Consider the following 22,096-nt stretch of genomic DNA (forward strand, 5'->3'; position numbering starts at 1 on the left):
CGCTAGAGTGACCGGAAGGAAGTGCTGGCGGCGCTGCCGCAGCCCCGCCCCGCGGATGGAGGCTGCCGGCGGGCTGCTGGCCCGGGCGCGGCGGAAGGAAGTGGTGCGGCTCCGCAAGCGGCGGTCAGTGCTGTACGGAGACCCCGGCGCAGCCGCCGGGCAGCCAGGCGCCGGTAAGCGCGGCGGGGCGGGGGAGCGGCGGCCCCGGCGGGACCCGTCACTGACAGCTTTCCCTCTGGCAGGCGCTGCGGGCGGGCCGGCGCCGCTGCTGGCGCTCGCGGTGGCGCTGCGGTCGCTCAACTGCTTCCTTGTGCAGACCAGCTTCGTTCCGGACGAGTACTGGCAGGCGTTGGAGGTGGCGCATCGCATGGTCTTCAAATATCCTTCGCCGCGCCCCGCTCCTCCGCGGAGCAACGTGGTGAAACAAAACCCCGCAGCTCTTGGGCACAGGGCTAAATGGCTCCACTCGGGCAGGTCTGAGAATAACGCTGCTCGGATGAAGCTATAGTTGTTCGTGTCTATCCTTAACATTAATAATTATGGCCACCTCACTTGGGAATGGGCACATGGCTTAAGGAGCTATTCGTACCCACTGATCTTTGCAGGCATCTACAAAGCTTTGCAGCTGCTGGCTAAGGATGATGTTCAGCTGCTGGTGAGTATAATAAAAAAATGCATCTGAAACTAAAATTAAATTTAAAAGCATTGCATTTAAAATTCAGTGTACGTTTATCACTGCCCAGCTAAAATGGAAAGCCTTGACTCTGGCACTTAGAGGTGTCTGAGCACAGAGACCTCACTGAAGCGTTTCACACGGGTGCACACTGCTGTCATAGATCTCCCATCACAGCAGTGATGCCTGTGACTGCAGAGGATTATTCTTGGCCTCTATCACTCTCCCTGAATTTCATACTGATACCGTTTGTCACTGCATCGTAATTACTCAGTGGTTCAGTTTTCTGAAGTGTTTAATAACACGTATTTGTACCAAGCTCACTAAGAACAGCCCCTTTTGATTACATTAGAGATAAACGGCAAAAAAATTGTACTTTGAAATTCTGAACACTTTCAGTTGAACTGTATCTTTGTTTTAGCAGAAATACTAGTCTTACCAAAGGACCTTACTATTAAAAAAAAGGGTAAAAAGCTATAGTGAATATTCACTGATTCACTATTTTCATGTCTGAACAGTCACTCACTAATTCAGTAGTCCTCTCTTCAAACTTGGAAGTGAACAGGTTTGTTGCAAGTGAAATTTTCTCTCTGCTTACACAGATCTGGGTCCCTAGACTTGCACAGGCAGTGCTGGCAGCTTTTGCTGATGTGAAGCTTTACTCGTTAGTGCGACACCTTGAAAATGCAGAAACAGCAAAGTGGGTGGTGAGTCTGGGCTTTTAAAAACATTTATGCATGTCAGTAAACACTGTTTGCTGCAGTGTAAAAAACAGCAAAATGATAGTAAGCCATTTATCATTATCTCTAGAACAAGAATTATCACCTTCATTTAAAACTGCAGAGTTTAACCTTTCTCCCTGTGCATAATTTTGTTCATCATTATTTGCAGTACTTCTGCCAGCTGTGTTCCTGGTTTACATGGTATTCCTGCACCAGAACTCTAACAAACACCATGGAAACTCTTCTTACCATTTTTGCACTTTATTACTATCCAATAAAAGGTTCAAAGATGGGGAGCAGGTGAGAAGCTTTATACTAACAGTACTGGTAATTTTTGGCTCGGGATAACACCAATCTACTGATACTGTTTAAAATGCTAACTTTTATCTTAAAATATAAGGCAACCAAAATCAACTCATTTCTGTAGCAAGAGCTCTAGATCATGGGGGGAAGAGCAGTTGTGGTATTTCCTCTAAATTGAAGCCATGAAAGAGCTGGTATTTAAAATTACTATTCTACAGTTCCCTTGTGCAAATTACCACTCTGTGGGAAACTTTAAACTGGACTTTAAAGGACTGGAATTTGTGGCAACGCGGGAAAAGATAACAAGAGCTTGTTTGGGTTCCAATATAGGTGAATTCATGGTAATTACTTTCCTTACCAGCTATCTATTTCAAAGCAAGTATGTGCTTCTAGTTAGCAAATCCACTGCAAATAAAACACTTACTTATGTAGCTGGCAGTCTTCCAAGGAAAAGTATCTTTTTTTCTTACATTTGCAAGATACAAGAGTATTTGCACTCAGAGAATCAGAGTTATCTGCAGCATGAAAAACTGGTCAGAGACATGATGGTATTTAAATTCTTGAGATATCACCATCTGCAAAAAAATTGACCAAATCCTTTAATAAAAGTATGTTTTTCTTATGTTTCCTCATTCTAGCTGCAAATATTTAGCTTTGATAGCACTTGCAGTTGTTATTCGTCCCACTGCCGTTATCCCATGGATACCTTTGGTCTTCAGTCATTTTTTGCAAGAACAGAGGAAAGCTGACCTTGTCCTACACAGCTGCATTCCAGTAGGGTAAGTTCTTTCTGAATTTAAACTATGACTGTGCACAGCTGTATTTTAAGATTAACTTTACTACCGCAAAGGCAGACAACCCAAAAAGCTGATGTAAAAAACAAGGAAAAAACCAGGATCCTTTGCAAAAGTTGAAAGAAGGGGCACACTTCCTTTCAATTAATGTATATGTTGCAAAACAGTGCTATGACAGATTTCATGAGGGCAAGCCATGAACACCATTCCAGCTTAATATGGGATTGTGCCACAGATACCAGGTGATGGCCAATGGCCACAAGTATGGATAATCTCAAAAAAGACGAGGAATCGGAATTTTGACAGCTATTTGGAAAAGAGTAGAATCTGATAGAAAAGCAATCCAGCCAATATCAGTGCAACCAACTTTCCATTTTTGCAGATTGGTCACAATAGGAACCTCTTTAATAATTGACCGTGTGTTTTTTGGTGAGGTAAGTTGTTTTAAATTTGACTTATAAGGAGAAGGCTGGGTTTTAGCATTTTAACACTGGTAGATGTTTCAGACTTCTCTAAGTTGTTATGTCTGTGAATATTTGGCCTATCATCTCTAAATACATTCTAAGCCATAAACCCCCTTAAACACTGACTAGTTAGTTATTTTAAATGATGGACTGTTACTTAAAATCAGTGTGCTGAGCTCTCAATAAATCAATAGTTATCAACAAAATACAAAACATAAACACGCCTGTGTTTAATTGCTAAATGTAGGAAATCTGTGACAAGTCCTAGTAGAAAATAACAAGTATGAATGAAAACACTGTATCATTTAAGGCCAGTGATGACTGTGTAATTCAATTTAGCTGTTGGTTTTCATTCTGGATTTGTATTTAACTTCTCCCCTTCCCCCACGTCTCCCAGTGGGTGCTGGTTCAGCTGAACTTCTTGAAATTCAACGTGCTGCAAGATTTTGGAACATTTTATGGATCTCATCCTTGGCACTGGTACTTCACTCAGGGACTACCAGTCATCTTGGGTACCCATCTGCCTTTCTTTATTCATGGCTGTGTGCTGGCACCAAAAAGGTATCGCATCTTTCTAATGGCAGTGATTTGGACAGTGTTGGTGTACAGGTAATTTCTCCTAAGTCTAACTACTATTTTTCACTGGTTGTGTTCTTTTCAAAGCCAATGTCATCTCTACAACAAAAAAAGCAAAGTATTCAGGTTAAGTGATAGAAAACTTTGAACTATCCAAACACTCCAGGAAATGCAGCCAATTATTCAATAGAGTCTAGAATTTTATGTAATACTACTTCTTGTATCGCTACCAAGCATGCATTTTTAGAATTGATTAGACCCTTACAGAATCAAGTAATTCAGCATGAAATTCAATGGAAAATGGGAAAAAAAAACCCCTAACAAACCTAACCAACACTCAATCAGTTAACAGGTGTTTAAGCAACAATAGAACTAGTTAGAAAACTCTATTTGCTAGATGCCTGTTAACAAAAATACCATTCCATTTGTTTCCTTATTACATCCCCAGTAAGATGAGAGGTTCTTAGGCCTCTAAAACTTACTCTATTCACAAGTGTACACACAGCTGCTAAAATTTATTATAGGACTGACTGTATGTCTCATTTTAAGGTGAGAAGTAGAAGAAAAGGTAAACTGTTTCTAAGCATCTGAATTAAATGTATATTAAATGAGAGACACTGAGACAAGAAAAGATACAGCAAATTAACAAATACCAAGTAATGCAAAGTGATAAATGATATTAGATTACATATTAGCAGAATATAGCAAAACAGTAGAAAGGCCACAAATGCCATCTCTTCTTACTGTCTGACTCAGAACTGGGTGTAGCTCTATTGGGTTTAGGCCTTTTTTACTCCCTCAGTCTTATAAGAACCTGTTTGGTTACCTGACATAAGTCTTGCAGTAATCCCCAAAAATATCTCCTAATTGGCTTGGGAAATTGTGTAAAGATGTATTAGCAGAAGTGAATGTTTCTTTGTTAGATACAAATGTGTACTTGAATCTTAGCTCCTCATCCACACTTTTTATTGTGTTTTGTTACAGAAAGCAAATTGGTGAAGTACTAGCTAAGTTACATCTCGCAGTCATAGATTCAGACCACTTAATTGCTAGAGTAGTAGCCAGGTAGTTTTATTAGTGCTTGGTTTAAAGTAACAAAATAATTATAATTTAATGTACTCACTATGTTCTTAAAAAGTGACAATTTGGATTTTTACTCTCAACTGCTGCAATGCCAAAAGCTTTTTAGTACATGCAGGTGCTTTCTCTCCAGCTCTCCATGCTCTAAAAAACACATTTTGTCAACAGAACTGACGCATGTAACTTTCTCACTGTACTGTTATGTTTTATTACAGCATGCTGAGCCACAAAGAATTCAGGTTCATCTACCCAGTACTGCCATTTTGCATGGTTTTTTGTGGTAAGCATCGTTGCAAATGTCTTGCAACCTTCCCTGTATATAATTTTTACCTAAAGAGAGACTGTTAATAGTCAATGTAGGTATTTGACAAAGGATTCTTAAAACTAGCCCAACCTTATCTTAGAGCTAGGAAAAGAAAGGGGAAAAAAAATTAGGAACAGAGTGACTGAAGCACACATGAAGATTCCTTAGCATGGATAAAAGTACTTCCTGCAAAAAAATACAAAAAATTGCCTCAGTGACTTCTAACTTCTTAGCAATGCCACCCTCACAGTGAATTTAGTTCCTTGTCTCCTTTGTAGTATTTTTCCACCCAGTTCTCTCCAATATGCCTGACAAATGCCTTTGAGCATTGATTTAAAAAAAAAAAAAAAAAAAAAAAAAAAGTATTCAAAACTTAAAGTTATCATTTATAGATCCAGGTGTGTTAGTAGATGGTGCGAGGAAGTATTTTATATTTAACAAAACTAGGTATTAACTACAGTAGTGTATTTATAGGAAAAGTAAAGATGTAAAGTCTTAGTATGCTGAAAAGTTACAAAAGAAAGATTAAACTTCTGAAACATAAAGCTGTATAGCTTTAGTTTAAATACAAGTTCAAAACAGATGAACCAGTGAAATCTGTAGTTTTCTTTAATCTGTTTGGCTAGTCTAAACAAAAGTAAATCTTCATAGAATCATAGAATCATAGAATCGTAAGGGTTGGAAAGGACCTTAAGATCATCTAGTTCCAACCCCCCTGCCATGGGCAGGGACACCTTGCCCTAAACCATGTGGCTCAAGGCTCTGTCCAACCTGGCCTTGAACACCGCCAGGGATGGAGCATCCACAACCTCCCTGGGCAACCCATTCCAGTGCTTCACCACCCTCACTGTAAAGAACTTCTTCCTTATATCTAATCTAAACTTCCTCTGTTTAAGTTTGAACCCATTACCCCTTGTCCTACCACTACAGTCCCTAAGGAAGAGTCCCTCCCCAGCATCCTTGTAGACCCCCTTCAGATACTGGAAGGCTGCTATGAGGTCACCACGCAGCCTTCTCTTCTCCAGGCTGAACAGCCCCAACTTTCTCAGCCTGTCTTCATATGGGAGGTGCTCCAGCCCTCTTATCATCCTTGTGGCCCTCCTCTGGACTCGCTCCAACAGCTCCATGTCCTTTTTATGTTGAGGACACCAGAACTGTACGCAGTACTCCAAGTGGGGTCTCACAAGAGCAGAGTAGAGGGGCAGGATCACCTCCTTCGACCTGCTGGTCACGCTTCTTTTGATGCAGCCCAGGATACGGTTGGCTTTCTGGGCTGCGAGCGCACACTGCCGGCTCATGTTAAGCTTCTCGTCAACCAACACCCCCAAGTCCTTTTCTGCAGGGCTGCTCTGAATCTCTTCTCTGCCCAGCCTGTAGCAGTGCCTGGGGTTGCCCCGACCCAGGTGTAGGACCTTGCACTTGGCTTGGTTAAACTTCATAAGGTTGGCATCGGCCCACCTCACAAGCGTGTCAAGGTCCCTCTGGATGGCATCCCTTCCCTCCAGCGTATCAACCGAACCACACAGCTTGGTGTCATCGGCAAACTTGCTGAGGGCGCACTCAATCCCACTGTCCATGTCACCGACAAAGATGTTGAACAGGACCGGTCCCAACACCGATCCCTGAGGGACACCACTCGTTACAGGTTTCCAACTGGACATCGAGCCATTTACCACAACTCTTTGCGTGCGGCCATCGAGCCAGTTTTTTATCCACCGAGTGGTCCATCTATCAAATTGATGTCTCTCCAATTTAGAGACAAGGATGTCATGTGAGACAGTGTCAAATGCTTTGCACAAGTCCAGGTAGATGACATCAACTGCTCTGCCGCTGTCCATCAGTTCCGTGGCTCCATCATAGAAGGCCACCAAATTGGTCAGGCAGGATTTCCCCTTAGTGAAGCCATGTTGGCTGTCACCAACCACCTCGTTGTTTTTCATGTGCCTTAGCATGTTTTCCAGGAGAAACTGTTCCAAGATTTTGCCAGGCACAGAGGTGAGACTGACTGGTCTGTAGTTCCCCGGGTCTTCCACCTTCCCCTTCTTGAAAATGGGGGTTATATTACCCTTCTTCCACTCATCAGGAACTTCACCTTACTGCCAGGATTTTTCGAATATGATGGACAGTGGCTTAGCAACTTCATTCGCCAGCTCCTTCAGGACCCGTGGATGGATTTCATCAGGTCCCATGGACTTGTGCACGTTCAGGTTCTTAAGATGATCTCGAACCTGATCCTCTCCTACAGTGGGCCTAAGGTCTTCGTTCTCACAGTCCCTGCATTTGCTTTCCAAGACTTGGGTTGTGTGGTCAGAGCATTTGCTGGTGAAGACTGAGGCAAAGAAGTCATTAAGAACCTCAGCCTTCTCCAAATCCATGGTAGCCAGTTCTCCTGATAGCTTCTGGAGAGGGCCTACATTGTCCCTAGCCTGTCTTTTATTTGCTAAGTATCTATAGAATCCTTTCCTGTTATCTTTTACATCCCTTGCCAAACTTAATTCTAGCTGGGCCTTAGCTTTCCTAACCTGGTCCCTAGCTTCTCGGGCAATGCTCCTGTATTCTTCCCAGGCCGCCTGTCCTTGCTTCCACCTTCTATAAGCTTCTTTTTTCCCTCTAAGTTTCCTCAGCAGCTCCTTGTCCATCCATGGAGGTCTCCTGGCCCTCCTGCTGCACTTTCTTCTAGTCGGGATGCAACACTCTTGAGCACGTAGCAGGTGATCCTTGAATATCGACCAGCAGTCTTGGGCCCCCCTGCCCTCTAGGACTGTATCCCATGAAACCTTACTAAGGAGGTTCCTGAAGAGGCCAAAGTCTGCTTTCTTGAAGTCCAGGGCAGTGAGCTTGCTGCACGCTCTTCTCACCGTCCTGAGGATCTCAAACTCAACCATCTCGTGATCACTAGAGCCAAGGCTGCCCTGGAGCGTTACATTTCCAACCAGTCCCTCCCTGTTGGTGAGCACGAGGTCCAGCATGGCACCTCTCCTCGTCGGCTCCTCTACTGCTTGAAAGAGGAAGTTGTCTTCCACACAATCGAGGAACCTCCTGGATTGCTTGTGCCGGGCCGTACCGTCCCTCCAACAGATGTCAGGATGGTTGAAGTCCCCCATGAGGACCAGGGCCTGCGAGCGTGAGGCTGCTCCTATCTGTCTGTAGAGCGCTTCATCCACAGAGTCCTCTTGATCAGGCGGCCTGTAACAGATCCCCACCGTAATGTCCCCTGTTGCTGTTTTCCCTTTGATCCTGACCCACAAACACTCTGTTACCTCATCACCCGTCCCCAGACAGAGTTCCATACTCTCTAGCCTATCACTGACATAGATAGCAACGCCCCCTCCCCGTCTGCCTGGCCTGTCTTTTCTAAACAGCCTGTAACCTTCCATTCCGACATTCCAGTCATAGGAGCCATCCCACCATGTTTCTGTGATACCAATGACATCATATTCCCGTAGCCTTGCACACATCTCTAATTCCTCTTGCTTGTTCCCCATACTACGGGCGTTTGTATAGAGGCACCTTAGCCGAGCTCCAAATGAAGCCGACTCAATGGCTGGGGCAGCTGGAACATCTCTGCATTGCTCCAAGCACTTATTATAGGTGCTGGCAACTGACCAGGAATGTTGGGATGGATCAATGCTCCCCTCCCCCAACACATCTAGTTTAAAGCTTTCCTGACCAGCCTGGCAAGCCTCCTACCAAAACAGCTCTTCCCCTTCTTTGTCAGACCAGCTCCACCAGCCTCCAGTAGATCTGGCCTCCCAAATGGAGCCCCATGTTCTAAATAGCCAAACCCCTGACTATGGCACCAGCTTTCTAACCATTTATTAACCTGCCAGACACGCCTAGCTTTTTTAAGGTCCTCCCCTTTGCCCTGGAGAATCGATGAAAAAACTATCTGAGCTCCAGAGCCCCTAACCACCTCTCCCAGGGCTCTGTAGTCCTTCTTAATGTCCTCCAGGCAACTGCTGTCTATATCTCTAGCACCCACATGGACCACTAGAAGGGGGTAATAGTCAGCAGGACTTACTAGAGCAGGCAGCCTCTCAGCAACATCCCTGATCCGAGCCCCCGGCAGGCAACACACCTCCCTCGAGACTGGATCAGGCCGGCAGATGAGCGCCTCTGTGCCTTTCAAAGTAGAGTCCCCTACTACTATGACCCTCCTCTTTTTCCTGGAGGCACCAGTAGCGATCCTCTTTACTGGTGCATCAGCAGGGTGCTCATTAGGTGTGGTGGGTGCTTTCTCATTAGCCTCCTGCAGAACCGCGAAGCAGTTCTGGGTGGGGACATCAGATTTAGGAGGAAGCCCCTTGTCGTTAATTGTCCTCTTCCTCCTTTTTTTGTTCGTTTTTCTCGTGACTAATTCCCAGCTTCCTGGGTTGCTGCCTTCCTTCTTTCCTATACGAGCAATGCTGGACGTTTGCAGCCCCTGCGCAGTTTGGGCCTGGAGCAAGCAGCCCAGCTTCCTCTCAGCTTCCCTGGCATCTTTTAGCTCTCCAACAGCCTCCCGCAGCTCAGCCACCTGCTGCAGGAGGACCTCCACCAGAGCGCACCGAGTGCAGCCCTGTCCATCGTGCACCCCCGCCTCACGAGACCAGTCGAGGCACTTTCTACACTCCGAGGTCTGCGCCGCAGCCTCCCCTCTCATCGGCTCTGTCTGGGTGCCTACGCTGGCCACCGCCGGGGCAGAGCTCCCAGAGCGGGCCCTGCTCCTGAGGCGAGTGCTCACCATCCCGCTCGCTGCCCGCTCGCTCTGCCTGCGCGAACTCGCCGCGCGAACTGCCGTGCCACGCCCTGTTCGCCGCGCTCCTGGTCGCTCGCGCTCCCTGGGATGGGTTTTACCCACTGAGGGCTGGTGCCGTCACTCCTGGCACCGCCCCCTGTGAGTCAGCTGCTCGCGTCAGCTGAGCTGCCGGCTCCTGGGCAAGTCCTGTCGAGGACTTGAGGCTCCCTCGGTCGCTCTTGCCGCTCCGAACTGAGGCTCCGGGACGCTGTGCTTCCCCCCGCTCCGGTGTTAAAGGCGTCCTCTCTGGAGATACTCACCTCGGCAATTCGAGGTGAAATTATTGAAATCTTATTTCAATAATTCTGCTCTCTGATGAGATCAGGTATGTAATATGTCTTGGCTTAGTTCAAGAGCAGATTTAAGATGAACCAGTTCTACCTCACACGCAGAAAAATTCCAATCAGACCACTACTGTTTGTTAACTTTAATGTCTATAAGGGACTGAGGTAACCTGCACAATTTCTCAAGAGCTAATTAATCACGTTTGGATCCTGTGGTAAAGAAAAAGATGACTGAAGTTATTTCTGGTAACTCAGTGGTTACAAATTGGTCTTTAAACTGCTCAAAACATTATAAATAAAAGCAGAAAAAAATCCCACATGAACCTCCAAGTCTTTTCCAAGCACAATTAAAGATAAACTTAAGAGTGTTTCACAAAAGTAATAAAAAAAAAAAGCCTATAATAGAATATTTCCACCGGAGCTTAAACCACAGACTAATTAGGGGACTTTGTTTTCATCTGAGATAAAGATCTGCAATTTGTCAGAACAGACCAGCTGAAGACTAACTTAACTTACTTGTTACTGCCTTCTGAAACAGGCCTATTCTAACTTGTTTCTGTGATTCAGTAAAGGTGGTCACAGGGCTAGGCTGCATAAAATATTTTTATCTCCTAATACTGACAAGCACATGACTTAAAGAGTGTTTCCAGACTGGCTGCAACATGAAGCGGCCTTCTGTGCCAGATCCATCTAAGTTATGGTTGTGAGAAACAGGTTTATACAGCTATATCCCACCAGAAGAAATGTCTCTTCCTGTTATTGGCTCCATCAAGAAAAGTGGGGAGGAAAGGGCAGGGATGGGAGATGGGAGAAGATAGAGGAGTAAGCTTTTCCAAGGATAGTAGCCTAAAAACAAGTAACAATAAGGAAATGCTGTAGCTTTCAGCATGTTGGAAAGGAAGAACACCACAGCCATACCAAAGCACATGTCGTTGCCATTTATTCTGGCTCTACTTAGACATGCGTGAATCAGAACACATCAATAAGTCAACACACATCATTCATCCAAACTACTGAATGGACTGTTTTTCCCCACAAGAAATTTAAGCTCTAAAGAGACAAAGCACTGGCTTTGAAATCATACTTCTGTACTTCAAAAGACAGGTATGGGCTTAACATTTACACTGTTAAATCCAATAGTGAATAAGGGCAAAGTCTAACCTTTGAATTTCCATTCAAAGAGCAAAGACCAAGAACGCTATTAAATTACCTCAAAGCAAGGTATTGTTATCAACCAAGTAATGGTTTTCTAGTAAGTTATAGTACTTTCAATAATATTGTGTGGAACTGTTAGTATTTGTTTCTTTCTAAAACCTATTCAAATCTTTCTACAGGATATTCTTTGAAACACTTGAAAGCATGGAAGAAATCTGCAGCAAGTTTCCTGCTTTTATCAAACTTAGTCCCAGCCCTGTATGCAGGTTTGATTCACCAGCGAGGCTCTCTTGATGTTATGAGTCACATACAGCAACTCTGTAATAACTCTTACCAGTCCCAAGCTTATGTCTTCTTCATGATGCCATGCCACTCTACTCCATTCTACAGGTATTAAAATAGTTAACAGTGTACTATACTAAAATCAAACACTTAAGCAGAAATTAAGGTGGGGTTTTTTTTTCCTAAGCTTAATAAATTGAGAAGGATAGAGCTAATACAGAATGAATAGGGGAAATAGGCCAAATGCTTATACCACAGAATAAAATTCAGCATCTAAGCTTTATTCAGTTTTGGTAAAATAGCTTTGTATGAGGATATACATTAAGTCTTATGACTTCTGCAAGCAAGTCATACTGCTTCATTTATTTGTAGCAAAGCTAAAGAGTAATTGTTACAATCAATCTGTTAATTTTACCTTTACTTCTGCTGCTAGAGAGTAATGTAATTACAACAGGCAATGACCAAGGTCATTATTCCTAAAAGTTTGTAATAGATCTTGGCAAGTAAACAAAATGTTAAAGCAGATATAAACAGTGAAGTTCATATGGAAAAGTACCTTTTCAAGAAACTGATGTTGCACAAATGGTATTTTTATTAAGATAAATCTGTTTTCTGTGAACTTATAATAACATAGTAACAACAGTTTGGAGGTGGATCCACTTGTTCTACTTTTGCTTTCATATGAAGTACAGAGGGAAGAAAATGGGACTCTGGGGTAAAAAAAACTAATTATTTGATTTTGGCTTTAACTGAGGTATCTTTAAGTGACGAGGCATTTCAAATCTTGGATATTGGTCAGTTTATCCTGAAGTGTTTGTTTTGTTTTTCTCCCTAGTCATGTTCACTGTCCTCTAAAAATGAGATTCCTTCAGTGTCCCCCAGACCTAACTGGAAATGAGAGCTATATTGATGAAGCAGACGTGTTTTACTCTAATCCACTTGGTTGGCTTAATAAGGAGTTTTACAATGATACGTTACTACCCAGTCACTTGATCTTCTTCAGTGTGCTAGAACAGGTATGGTAACTGGCAAGATCAAACAAACTAGTTTTAAGGTCAAGACAAAAAATAAATTAGGGGGGAGTTAAGATTTTTGGAAATTGTTGTCCACAACTTTTTACAACAGCTTAAACTAAAACTGAACCCTCTAGTCCATAATGTAGATACCGTTCCAGCAATCCATATACATCGCATTCGTGTATACAATCTCCTCTGTGCTAAGTCTAGATGCCAAAAAGTATTGTTTTATGGAATTCTTCTTAAGCCATATTAAATGAAATGTGCAGTGTGTTTCCAGAACTGTGCACTTTTAAGTAAGCAACAATGACAAGCAAAAATGCCTGCAGTTAGACTACCTTTTCCCCTCAGTTCTTTTATGAAGTCCATGTACTCAAACAACAGTGTCTGAATTTCCATGCTGGATAGGATCAGTCAGGATAGGTACCTCTTTTTTTAGCAGTCTTTCCTAGAATGAAGGATAGAACGTCCACAGGACAGTTGAATTAATAATTTCAGAAGAGTCTGGAACACTATTCTGATGCTTCCAACTGCACTTTCTGACTGTGGAAACCAATGTATATTCATTTACAGGAAATATCATCATTTCTAGCTTTAAGGGGCTATGAGAAAACAGCCACTGTCTTTCACACTCACATTCCTCAAGGACGAGTTGGAAGCCACATCTACATCTACAGGAAAAACACTGAAGTGAATCATACCTGAAGATCTGTTTCTAGCCTTAAGACCTAATGAGATCAGTTTTGTGTAGCAGGACTATGCTTAGAAGATCTTGTACTGCAGAAAGGAGAGCATAGTGAGTCTGAAACCGGGTAAGTCAAATGGGGAAGTCTGATCAGGCAGCCACTGCCTGTCTGGAAACACATAAACGTGTTCCTGAAGGCAACTTCAGTGTAGTGTGGCAGAGTGGGGCTGGGGACCTACATTACAACACTGGAAAACATTAGGAAGACCAAAGTTACCGTATGACTACTTAAACAATAAAAAAATCAGACAAGACTGGACCATTTTTATAGAACTGTACAGCTATGCTATGTTTGTTTTATAAATAAACACTTCTATCCACAATGTCTCTTTATTTTTCTTCTACAATATGCAGATATGCAAGACATTTCAAGTGCTTAAATCAGCAAGCTGATTAGGATGCAGCATAGCAAATTCTTCACAATTCAACAGGCTCTTGAACAACGCCCCCCCCAAAGACAAGAAGCAAGTGTAAGATTACAAAACACTAACAAATACATTACCATAATGTAGCCATAATGAAGACCTATTTTTTGAAGGATGAGATGAAGTTAGTATATCAAACGTTGGCGTTAATTATTGGTACATTATGCATGACTCAAGCTTGAACTACGCTAATGGAATGCAATTAAGCATATTTTTCACACACAAGTCACTGCATGCCTAACTTCTGTAACAATACTGCTGGCACCCAACTATCACTTCCAAAGAACAGTTAAAGCAACAGTACAGAATATGCAAATTAGAAAGCTTGACCTCTACCTTTTAACAAAAATTTGTAAAAATCAAATTATTTAGAGAAAAGAACTTACATCTTGCTGCTTTGTTGAACAACAATTAGTTTCTGGAGAGAATGTGAATTCTAATTTTATTTTTACCATAAATTACTCAGTATTTGGGATCAAAGGGTAATTGCCCCAATTCAATTTCAAGATTTGCCATGTGTCTTCCATTAGTGCGACCATGTTTTTGCCATTTACCTTCTCTTTTATTACGGTGGTGGTACTTCTGAGCTTGTTTCTCATGTCTGGAATTTTCAGTTTGTGTATAAGAAGGCCTTTTAGGTCGACTGCAAGGAGTAAACAAAAGCTTATTACCACTCTTACAGAAAGCATCTCTCTAAAAGCATTTTGAAACACAATTACATTGTCAAGAACAGCTTTTAACATGCTGAGTATGACTGAACCCCCCCCTAAAATTAGTATGAAAGTAGTCCTTTCTCTTGTAAACAAAGCGGGGGGGGGGAGTGGGGTGGTGGTATTTGTTGAAATCACCAATACAGTGGTACATTTAAAAGAAATCCTTTCTAGAAATAAAAATGCTCTGCAGCTGCTTGCCCAAAGTTCTTTTTAGAATAAAGCCAGGTAAAAAGCTGTTTGATTATCCCTTCTGTGACGCTTGAGTGAGGTCTCCATCTGTTTTTCAGTTGCTCTATTATACTCTTCTCCATAAAAATCATGAAGAACTTCACAAACCCTCAGGAAAGCAGGCTTTGTGTAACCGTGGGCACTTCTGAGGTTTTCATGTACAATAACTACATTTATACAGAGAGAGGGGGCACTGACAAAATACTGATGCTCATTTTGTTGGCAGTTTTTGAAGTAAACAGTGCAATTATACTACATGCTGTTATCATGTGACCAGCATCTCTAGCCTTCTGCTAAGCTAAATTAAGACTATTTTCATCCTCAGTATCATACAAACATCTGTATAATACTATCATCAGGAAATGAATCTGAAGTTCTGTTTTTTTCTGCAAACTGAATTAAAATGCTTAAAAATTAAGTATTTAATTAAAACCAAAGTTCATTTTAATGATAAAATAGAAGTATTTGAACTGTAAATAAATCAAAACTTACATCATATGTTTGCCAAAACTATATATTAAAAAGGCTACTTGGTAGCTGATAATAGGAGTATCATCCTCATGGTTGAACTTTTAACAAGAGAAAGTACTACCTGACATACACTTGGTAATCCCAAAGTGGTTAAATATTCAGTTTATGCTGCAATAAACACATGAAGTAGTAAGTCCAGAAGAGAAACCTGAATCAAGAACTGCACCTTGATCTAAATACTAAATATGCTTTGCACTGAATGCCAGCACAGGGAAAAGTTCTATTATGTCTACAAGGATAACTTCTTGTGTATTATACATTTGTTACCTGATCTTACCTGATCAGAAGAAACAGTAGCACAAGAGACTATATATCCAATTTTGTAATAGCAATGATATTAAAAGCCACGTAAAACATACAGAAGTGTTCCAGAAAGAGCAAGTTCCACACAATATATTAAGGCTGCTTGCTTTATTTTCTTTCACCTAAGTCTATGCAGTAGAAAGAGTCCACCACATCTAGCTCCACTGGGCCAGGCAGCATACCACAACTGCTCTGTAGAAGCCCTGAGAATACTATTAAATACAGCAAAGTAATGCAGGAACCAGTTCATGGCAAGGACGTTTGTAAGCAAGTCTGAACAAAATTTAGGTAGGGTCAGGATCTGAACTAAATCCTATCATTTGAGTAGCTCTGTCTGAGCATACAGACTAACTCAGTATTACACTAAGCTATAACAGAGTAGCGAAATTCCTCAAAAGCCAGCAAAGAAAATACCTGCCAAAATGGGACTTTGAGACTACTCAAACATATCCAAAAACCTTCTCATTCAATGCAGGACAACAAGGAAGTCCTAGTTAATGCTGCTTCTGAGCTAGTTACTCAATCCATCAGACAAGCAACCATAGCTGTTCAATCTAAAGTAATCCCACTTACAGTTACAAGGTTTTCTGAAGAACTCGATATAAATACTAGTTTGTGTCATGTACACTGAATCTGTAGTGCCCCCAAACTAACATCCCACACGCAAAATTTATAAGGTACTACAGATCCACTTAATACGACACAATCTAGTATTTCCACTGAGCCCTTCAGAAAGTCTTCTAGCATGTGTAGGTATGTATGCCCAGAGACACACACACAAGCTAGATACATGCATGCTACAAGACTGCCTATTAGAACAGAGACACTAGGTGACTTTGCAAAGACTAATTCATTGTATTAACAAGTTCAGGAAACATGGAAACAAACCTGGGTCCATACTGGGGTGAATTATCATAATGAAAGTAGTATCTGTAGATGTATTTGTCCAAATCCTCAAAAACCTTTTCATTATTATTTTGGTATTCCTTCATATCTTCCAGGTAATCCTTGACATCATTAACAAAATCAGTGAAGAGCATCTGGTCATGTATAAATACCCCATTATGAAAAAACTTATCAATGAAATTTTCTAGTTCTCTCCAGTGATGAAAGTTATGTACAACCTGTTGCAAATACTTTTTCATTAGTCGATTAAATTCATCCACCCTGATAGGATCTGATACTCTGTTAAAGAGACTAATGAATTCCTGATGAGCACATTCAAAAATACCAGAGCAGCCTTTTAGGCCAAACTGATGTTTTCTATTACACAAAGGATCATTGAGACATTTCTGTGAATCTGTATCTTTTTCAAACGTTGTAAACTGATGTTTTCTTCCATCTTTGAACTCTTTTGCCACGTTAGGTCCCCTGTAATGCATGTGCTTTGGACTCTCATAAGAGTTATGTTCTCGATAAAAAGTTCGAGCCTTCTTGTTTGCCTCGTATCTTCTATCATTTGACTTCTTCTCCTTTTCATCAAAGATGTTTTTTGTGGTATCTTTGAAGTGTCTGAATGTAGACTTTACAGAATCAGAGAATTTTTTCAGGTTTTCTTTCACTGCTTCTTTAGCCTGCTTAATCTTTTCTTTATGGTGTCTTACAAACTCTTTTGTGGAATTTTTCATAGCATCAAAAGTTTCCTTAACTGAACCAAAAAATGAGTCCTTTGATTTCTTTTTAGTCTTACTTTGCCCTTTAGCACCTTTCTTTTGTCCCTTTTCATACATTTCTTGTTTTTCAGTTTGATCTTTTGCTTCAACATACAGCTTCTCCCATAAGTCAGAGCGTTGCTGCTCAAAGTTTAGCTTTTTTTCTAGTTCTACTAGTCTTCCTCGCAGAGATTCTATTTCTTGATTTTCTCTTAATGTATCATCATCTTCATTAGCATTGTCAGGTGTCTGACGAGAACTTAACTGTTCCAGTTCTTTTTTTAGCGCTTCCGTAACATGACGTTCTTTGTCCAGTTCTCTCCTTAACATCTGTGCCTCTGCAAAGAGTGTTTCCTTTTGCCTAAGAAAGTTGTGGTTTCTTTGCTTTTCCTCTTCCAAATGTTCCCTTAGTTTCTGATTTTCCATTACAATAGACTCAGTGCTAGTACCTTTATCTTCTAAGTTTCTAATTTGTTGTCTTAGCTTTCTTAATTCTTCCTGAAGTGAGGCCAAAGCTTTTTCTTCCTTCTCTAGAGATTCTCTTAAGTGCTGATTTTCTGCAGCAAGACTTTTTTTTTGAGATTCAAAGGATTTCTTCTCCACCTCAGTCGAGGTCAAACACGTGGCAAAATCTCCCTTGAGTGACTAATACAAGCAAAAAGAAACAAGCAAGAATACTACAGTTAGAATTGTTACAATTTCAGGTAGAAAGATGAAAGACCAAGTGTCCTGGTTTCATCTGTAACAGTTATTTTTCTCCTTCCTAGTAGCTGATACAGTGCTGTGTTTTGGCTTTAGTCTAAGAATAATGCTGATAACACACCAGTGTTTTAGTTACTGCTTATAGTAACACTCTGATCAAGGACTTTTCAGTCTCTCATCCTCTGCCAGTGAGGAGGGGCACAAGAAGCCAGAAGGAAGCAGAGACAGGACACCTGACCCAAACTGGCCAAAGAGGTATTCCATACCACAGCACGTCATGCCCAGTATATAAACTGGGGGGAGTCACCCAGAAGGGCAGATCGCTGCTCAGGTCAGGCTGGGTATCGGTTGGCGGGTGGTGAGCAATTGTATTGTGCACCACTTGTGTTTATTGTTTGTTTTTCCTTTCCCCTTTTAGTTCTATATTCCCTCCCCTTGTTATTTCCCTTATCAGTAGTAGTAGTAATAGTAGTTTTGTATTATACTTAAGTTACTGGACTGTTCTTATCTCAACCTGTGGGGTTTACATTCTTTTGATTCTCCTCCCCCACCCCACCCAGATGGGGAAGGGGTGGGGATGTGACCAAACGGCTGCGTGGTGCTGAGTTACTGGCTGGGCTTAAACCACGACACCAAGGTAGCCCAGGCAGAGTTAACTTGTCATTTTGGATGCAGTGACACATGTTGCAGCAAGATGCAAAAATAGAGCTAGCTTGTTTATCTCGGATATACACACAAACACTTTCTTGGCAACAAAGACCACGTGAGAGGCTTCCCCTTCCAACCAGAGGTCATCATCCCTCGCTTGTATTGATTTAACTAGGTAAAGGATAGTAAACTGGGTACATGAACTGTAATATCCCAAAAGGATATGAAAACGTGCCTGTTTGATTTATGTTGATTTATGTTCAGCAAACTGGGTTTACAGATTACACAACAAAATATGTTAGCAGAAGCAAGGGCATTGAGCAGTTGGGACAGAAATTCAGGAACTCATTTTGAATCAAATTTGTTGTTGAAGATACGTGTTCATGTAACGATATCCTAACTCAAAAGGATCTCTCCCCAGACTCTTGACATCCTTGACAAACTCTAGAACTAAACATATTGAATTATATATAGATGCTGCTATCAACAGCATAAATGAAAAAACACTCAAACCACACACACATACACACACACAAAGCACTCCCTAATCATCTCTCTGGGTAATCTAATAGTAAAAAACTAAAAGAGTATAGGTCAAGTATTTAAAAAAATAATAACCATTGACAATTTGAAAAGCAAATTATAAACCTATAATAGGTTTTTACCAGTCTGTTCTACTTCAGCTGTCTTCATTAATTACAACCTGGCACTATGTCATAGGAAAAGAGACAATCACTGTGTCTGGATAGCTCCCAGACTACACACGTAAAACCCAGTATGTTTAAACATATTCCAACAACAAATTTGATCAAAATAAAAAATTTTTGTCAAGAATTCAGGGGAAAGAAAAATTACATTGTCAGAACAAACTTGCTATAGAAAAATATGTAGTGGATTTGTGTGACAAATTAATTTCACGTAGTGTAAGTTACAGACATAACAGAATAACCCAGTAGCTTTCAGCTAAACTCATACCTACCCCTGCTTTATGATACACTTTATCTCCTTGCTCTTGTTGGCACTGGTAAAGATCCTCTTTCATATCTTTTAATTCACGTGTCTTTGTCACCAGCTGCTGACGTTTCTGGATCTGTATTGTACCTACAAAGATAAAAAACTTGCTTTTGATAGTCTGACTTGCATTAAGCAGTTAAGAGGAACCGCTGAACCCAAACGTCATCTTCATTTTCTCTGCAAATTCAAGAGCATTCTTACTTTGCAATTTCTGCCCAGTACTTACTAGCAACTGTTTAGCTGCAACAAAATGAAGACTATAAAACCAGATTGTTACATATTGATTCTGTTTCTTCCAGAGATAAACAATCTCCCAAACCCAAAAAATTCACTATTACACTGTCTTTTATTTGATGACAGCAAATGAAGGAATTTTGGAATGCTACACAGAAATAAGTTAGATACAACACAATAGAAGTTATGCAGGAAAGGATACATGCAACTTTTCTGTCATTTTTTAGTAACATGCAAGCCAACCAGGATAAAAGGGAGACCATTAGTCCATGCATTATTCACTTCAGAACTTCAACATTTACTGTTAAGTTACATGAATGAGAGGATATCAGCACAGTATTTAAACTTCCATGCAGAAACACAATTATTACACACTGCTCACAAGGCAGGAAGTATTTGCAGGCCCTATCTTGTCATTCTTACCATGAGTGAAGGCTAACGAGTAAATAAGTATCTTACTTTTCAATTGTCAGACAGAGGCTGAGACACACTTTTTCTGAAAAGATATTTTCATTGTACTAGCCACCAGTTTTTTCCATCAAGTAAAACTTCTTCACTGGTACTTTCCTACCTACACACATATTCTGTAAATCCTAACACCAATGTAGTTTTTATTTCTTTGCTTTAAAGATTCTCTTGAATTGACTCTACAGCAGATGGCAACAGCAAGTTTTAGGTATTTCTTTCAAAACCAATGCAGCATATGCAGAGTTCTATTTCTGTATTTACAGGCAGGGGGTGTATTATTAAACAGAAAAAATTCTATAATTACTATTACACTGAGGAATTTTTTGTGCTCTCGATTTCTGTTTAATGTATTGTCAAGTATGAACTTAAAACCAGACAGTGCTCTATTAAACCAGTTGAACCTCAGCTCAGCTAAGGGAAAGCAATGTTTTTGCAGCACTGCTTGTTTTTAAGTTTACAGAGTCCTATTAAACTTTATAAGCACAGATCCTTGTGTAAGTGAATTTGAGTATACTGGCAGTAAATTTGGTTTTAATATTTATATTTTAGAGATACTTTTGAAGAATTCCATTGATCCTAAGAACCTAAAGACTGCATCTGAAAAATCATTTAGTGTAAATGTTAAGAGGAGCCTGAATTACAGAAAAACACTGGAAACTCTGTTTCTCTCCTTATCAATAATCATAATTGGTAGATACAGTAAGCAAAAATGACATTAAGCAACACAGAAAGAGTAGCAAAGACACTGAAAATGCATGTAATGATGTACCATCCCTCAGTAATTGGTTTGTGTTTCCAGCTGGTACTCCAAGTCACAGTACCCTTCGGGTTCTGTAAGTAATCTATCCAAATCCCTAGCACTACAGCAATGTTCCCTTTCTCAGATCCTGGTTAAAGAAGAAAAATAAGTATCTTATTGTCCATAGGGAGACATTCTTCTGGCAAAAGCTTCCTAACTTTAGCTTTTCCGTTTACCTCTGCTTCTAGCATGTCAACAGACATCAGTGTTTACATCGGCTACTAGCTGCAGCTGCTACATAGAAAGTATTTTACATGACTGGATTAGTCATTCCTATAATCCTGCATATACTAGTAATTCCTAAGACTTGATTTATTTATTTTTTTAATATAAGTGTGCACACATACATGGATGCATGTGTACACATACACACTATTTATAAAGTAAATCTGAATGCAAACACGGCATCCACAATACATCTTTCATGACTTACCTTCAGGTTTACCTAAGAAAAAAAAAGTGCCAAGTGAAAATTAGTATAAATCTCAAAATAAATGTCAAAATTTAGAACCCAGTCAAAATCAAATCCAGTTAGAATCATATTCTCTGTTTCAAATTGAATCACAAGTCTTAGGACTTTTTTCATATAAAACTAAATCTACTTAGAAAAAATTACTGTTGAAAATAAATGCTCTCTATCATTTTTATCATTACACATGCATCTTAGAAGATCAGGATTCCACTACATAGATTTAGGTCTGGACTGAGTTCTGCTGTTTTGTTAAATGTAGTAACAATCTGTGTAATGCTTAACTTCAGGCACTGAACACAGAAAAATTGCTTCTCTCCTGCATTCCTTAAACCACTCTGGAATTGCAAAGACAACTACAGCATATTTTTCTCCAATAGAGAGAGAAAAATAGTGACACTATGGACTCTCGTAAAAAATATGCCTTGCTTTTTATGGTACATTTACCAATTAATATATATGGGACAGCAGCCTGAAATAATTCTCTGAATGCTGTTAGGAATGGTAAGCACTATCACAAATGTATTTCAAAAGAAAGAATGTGTAAAATGAAGGGTACAGACTGCAGCATGAGAACAGTAAGGAACTGCCATCTGGAAGGGAACCAAAATTATTTTATTTAATTTTGAATTAGTGTATATTAAATACAATTGCATTGCTGAAGAGCCTCCCTATATTATCCATACATTAGCAGTTGCTTTTTCTCTTTTTTAGGTTTAGATTGTTAGCAGAGAA

The 22,096-nt window shown here is 40.6% G+C and overlaps 2 protein-coding genes across 12 annotated transcripts in view; one reads left to right on the forward strand and one right to left on the reverse strand.

The window, feature by feature from the left end:
- Positions 1 to 22,096, reverse strand: part of CCPG1 (cell cycle progression 1) — a 75,473-nt gene that overhangs the window by 36,118 nt on the left and 17,259 nt on the right. For 3 of the 9 annotated variants that reach the window (XM_030498438.1, XM_030498433.1, XM_030498434.1), the window contains 4 exons: positions 21,326 to 21,337; positions 19,357 to 19,478; positions 16,264 to 17,672; positions 10,900 to 14,243 (listed from right to left, as the gene is read on the reverse strand). In XM_030498438.1, coding sequence (XP_030354298.1) covers positions 14,063 to 14,243; positions 16,264 to 17,672; positions 19,357 to 19,478; positions 21,326 to 21,337 — 1,724 coding nt within the window. In that variant the 3' untranslated portion in view covers positions 10,900 to 14,062. Of the gene's footprint in view, positions 1 to 9,985; positions 10,188 to 10,899; positions 14,244 to 15,789; positions 15,963 to 16,263; positions 17,673 to 19,356; positions 19,479 to 21,325; positions 21,338 to 22,096 lie in introns of those variants that run through there. The other 6 variants (XM_030498439.1, XM_030498436.1, XM_030498440.1 and 3 more) reach the window with 4 other exon arrangements.
- Positions 43 to 13,419, forward strand: PIGB (phosphatidylinositol glycan anchor biosynthesis class B). Of its 3 annotated transcripts, XM_030498443.1 has the most exons (12): positions 43 to 173; positions 243 to 378; positions 553 to 655; positions 1,276 to 1,380; positions 1,565 to 1,695; positions 2,337 to 2,477; positions 2,875 to 2,926; positions 3,354 to 3,565; positions 4,828 to 4,892; positions 11,312 to 11,522; positions 12,250 to 12,430; positions 13,004 to 13,419. In XM_030498443.1, exons 1-12 carry the CDS (start codon positions 56 to 58, stop codon positions 13,133 to 13,135), a joined length of 1,587 nt encoding a protein of 528 aa, XP_030354303.1. In that variant the 5' UTR covers positions 43 to 55; the 3' UTR covers positions 13,136 to 13,419. The 3 variants fall into 3 exon arrangements, with proteins under 3 accessions (XP_030354303.1, XP_030354302.1, XP_030354301.1); XM_030498442.1 differs by having other exon boundaries at positions 43 to 378; positions 538 to 655; XM_030498441.1 differs by having other exon boundaries at positions 43 to 378; positions 4,810 to 4,892.

Source organism: Strigops habroptila, chromosome 9 (assembly GCF_004027225.2).
Source record: "Strigops habroptila isolate Jane chromosome 9, bStrHab1.2.pri, whole genome shotgun sequence".
In the NCBI taxonomy this organism is placed as follows: domain Eukaryota; kingdom Metazoa; phylum Chordata; class Aves; order Psittaciformes; family Psittacidae; genus Strigops; species Strigops habroptila.

Bases quoted from the DNA above. Each gene is read 5' to 3' on its own strand.
- PIGB (XM_030498441.1), top strand. From the start codon at position 56: ATGGAGGCTGCCGGCGGGCTGCTGGCCCGGGCGCGGCGGAAGGAAGTG. The intron at 4,893-11,311 runs GTAAGCATCGTT...ATCTTTCTACAG, and splicing joins ATTTTGCATGGTTTTTTGTG to GATATTCTTTGAAACACTTG. The intron at 12,431-13,003 runs GTATGGTAACTG...ATTCATTTACAG, and splicing joins TCTTCAGTGTGCTAGAACAG to GAAATATCATCATTTCTAGC.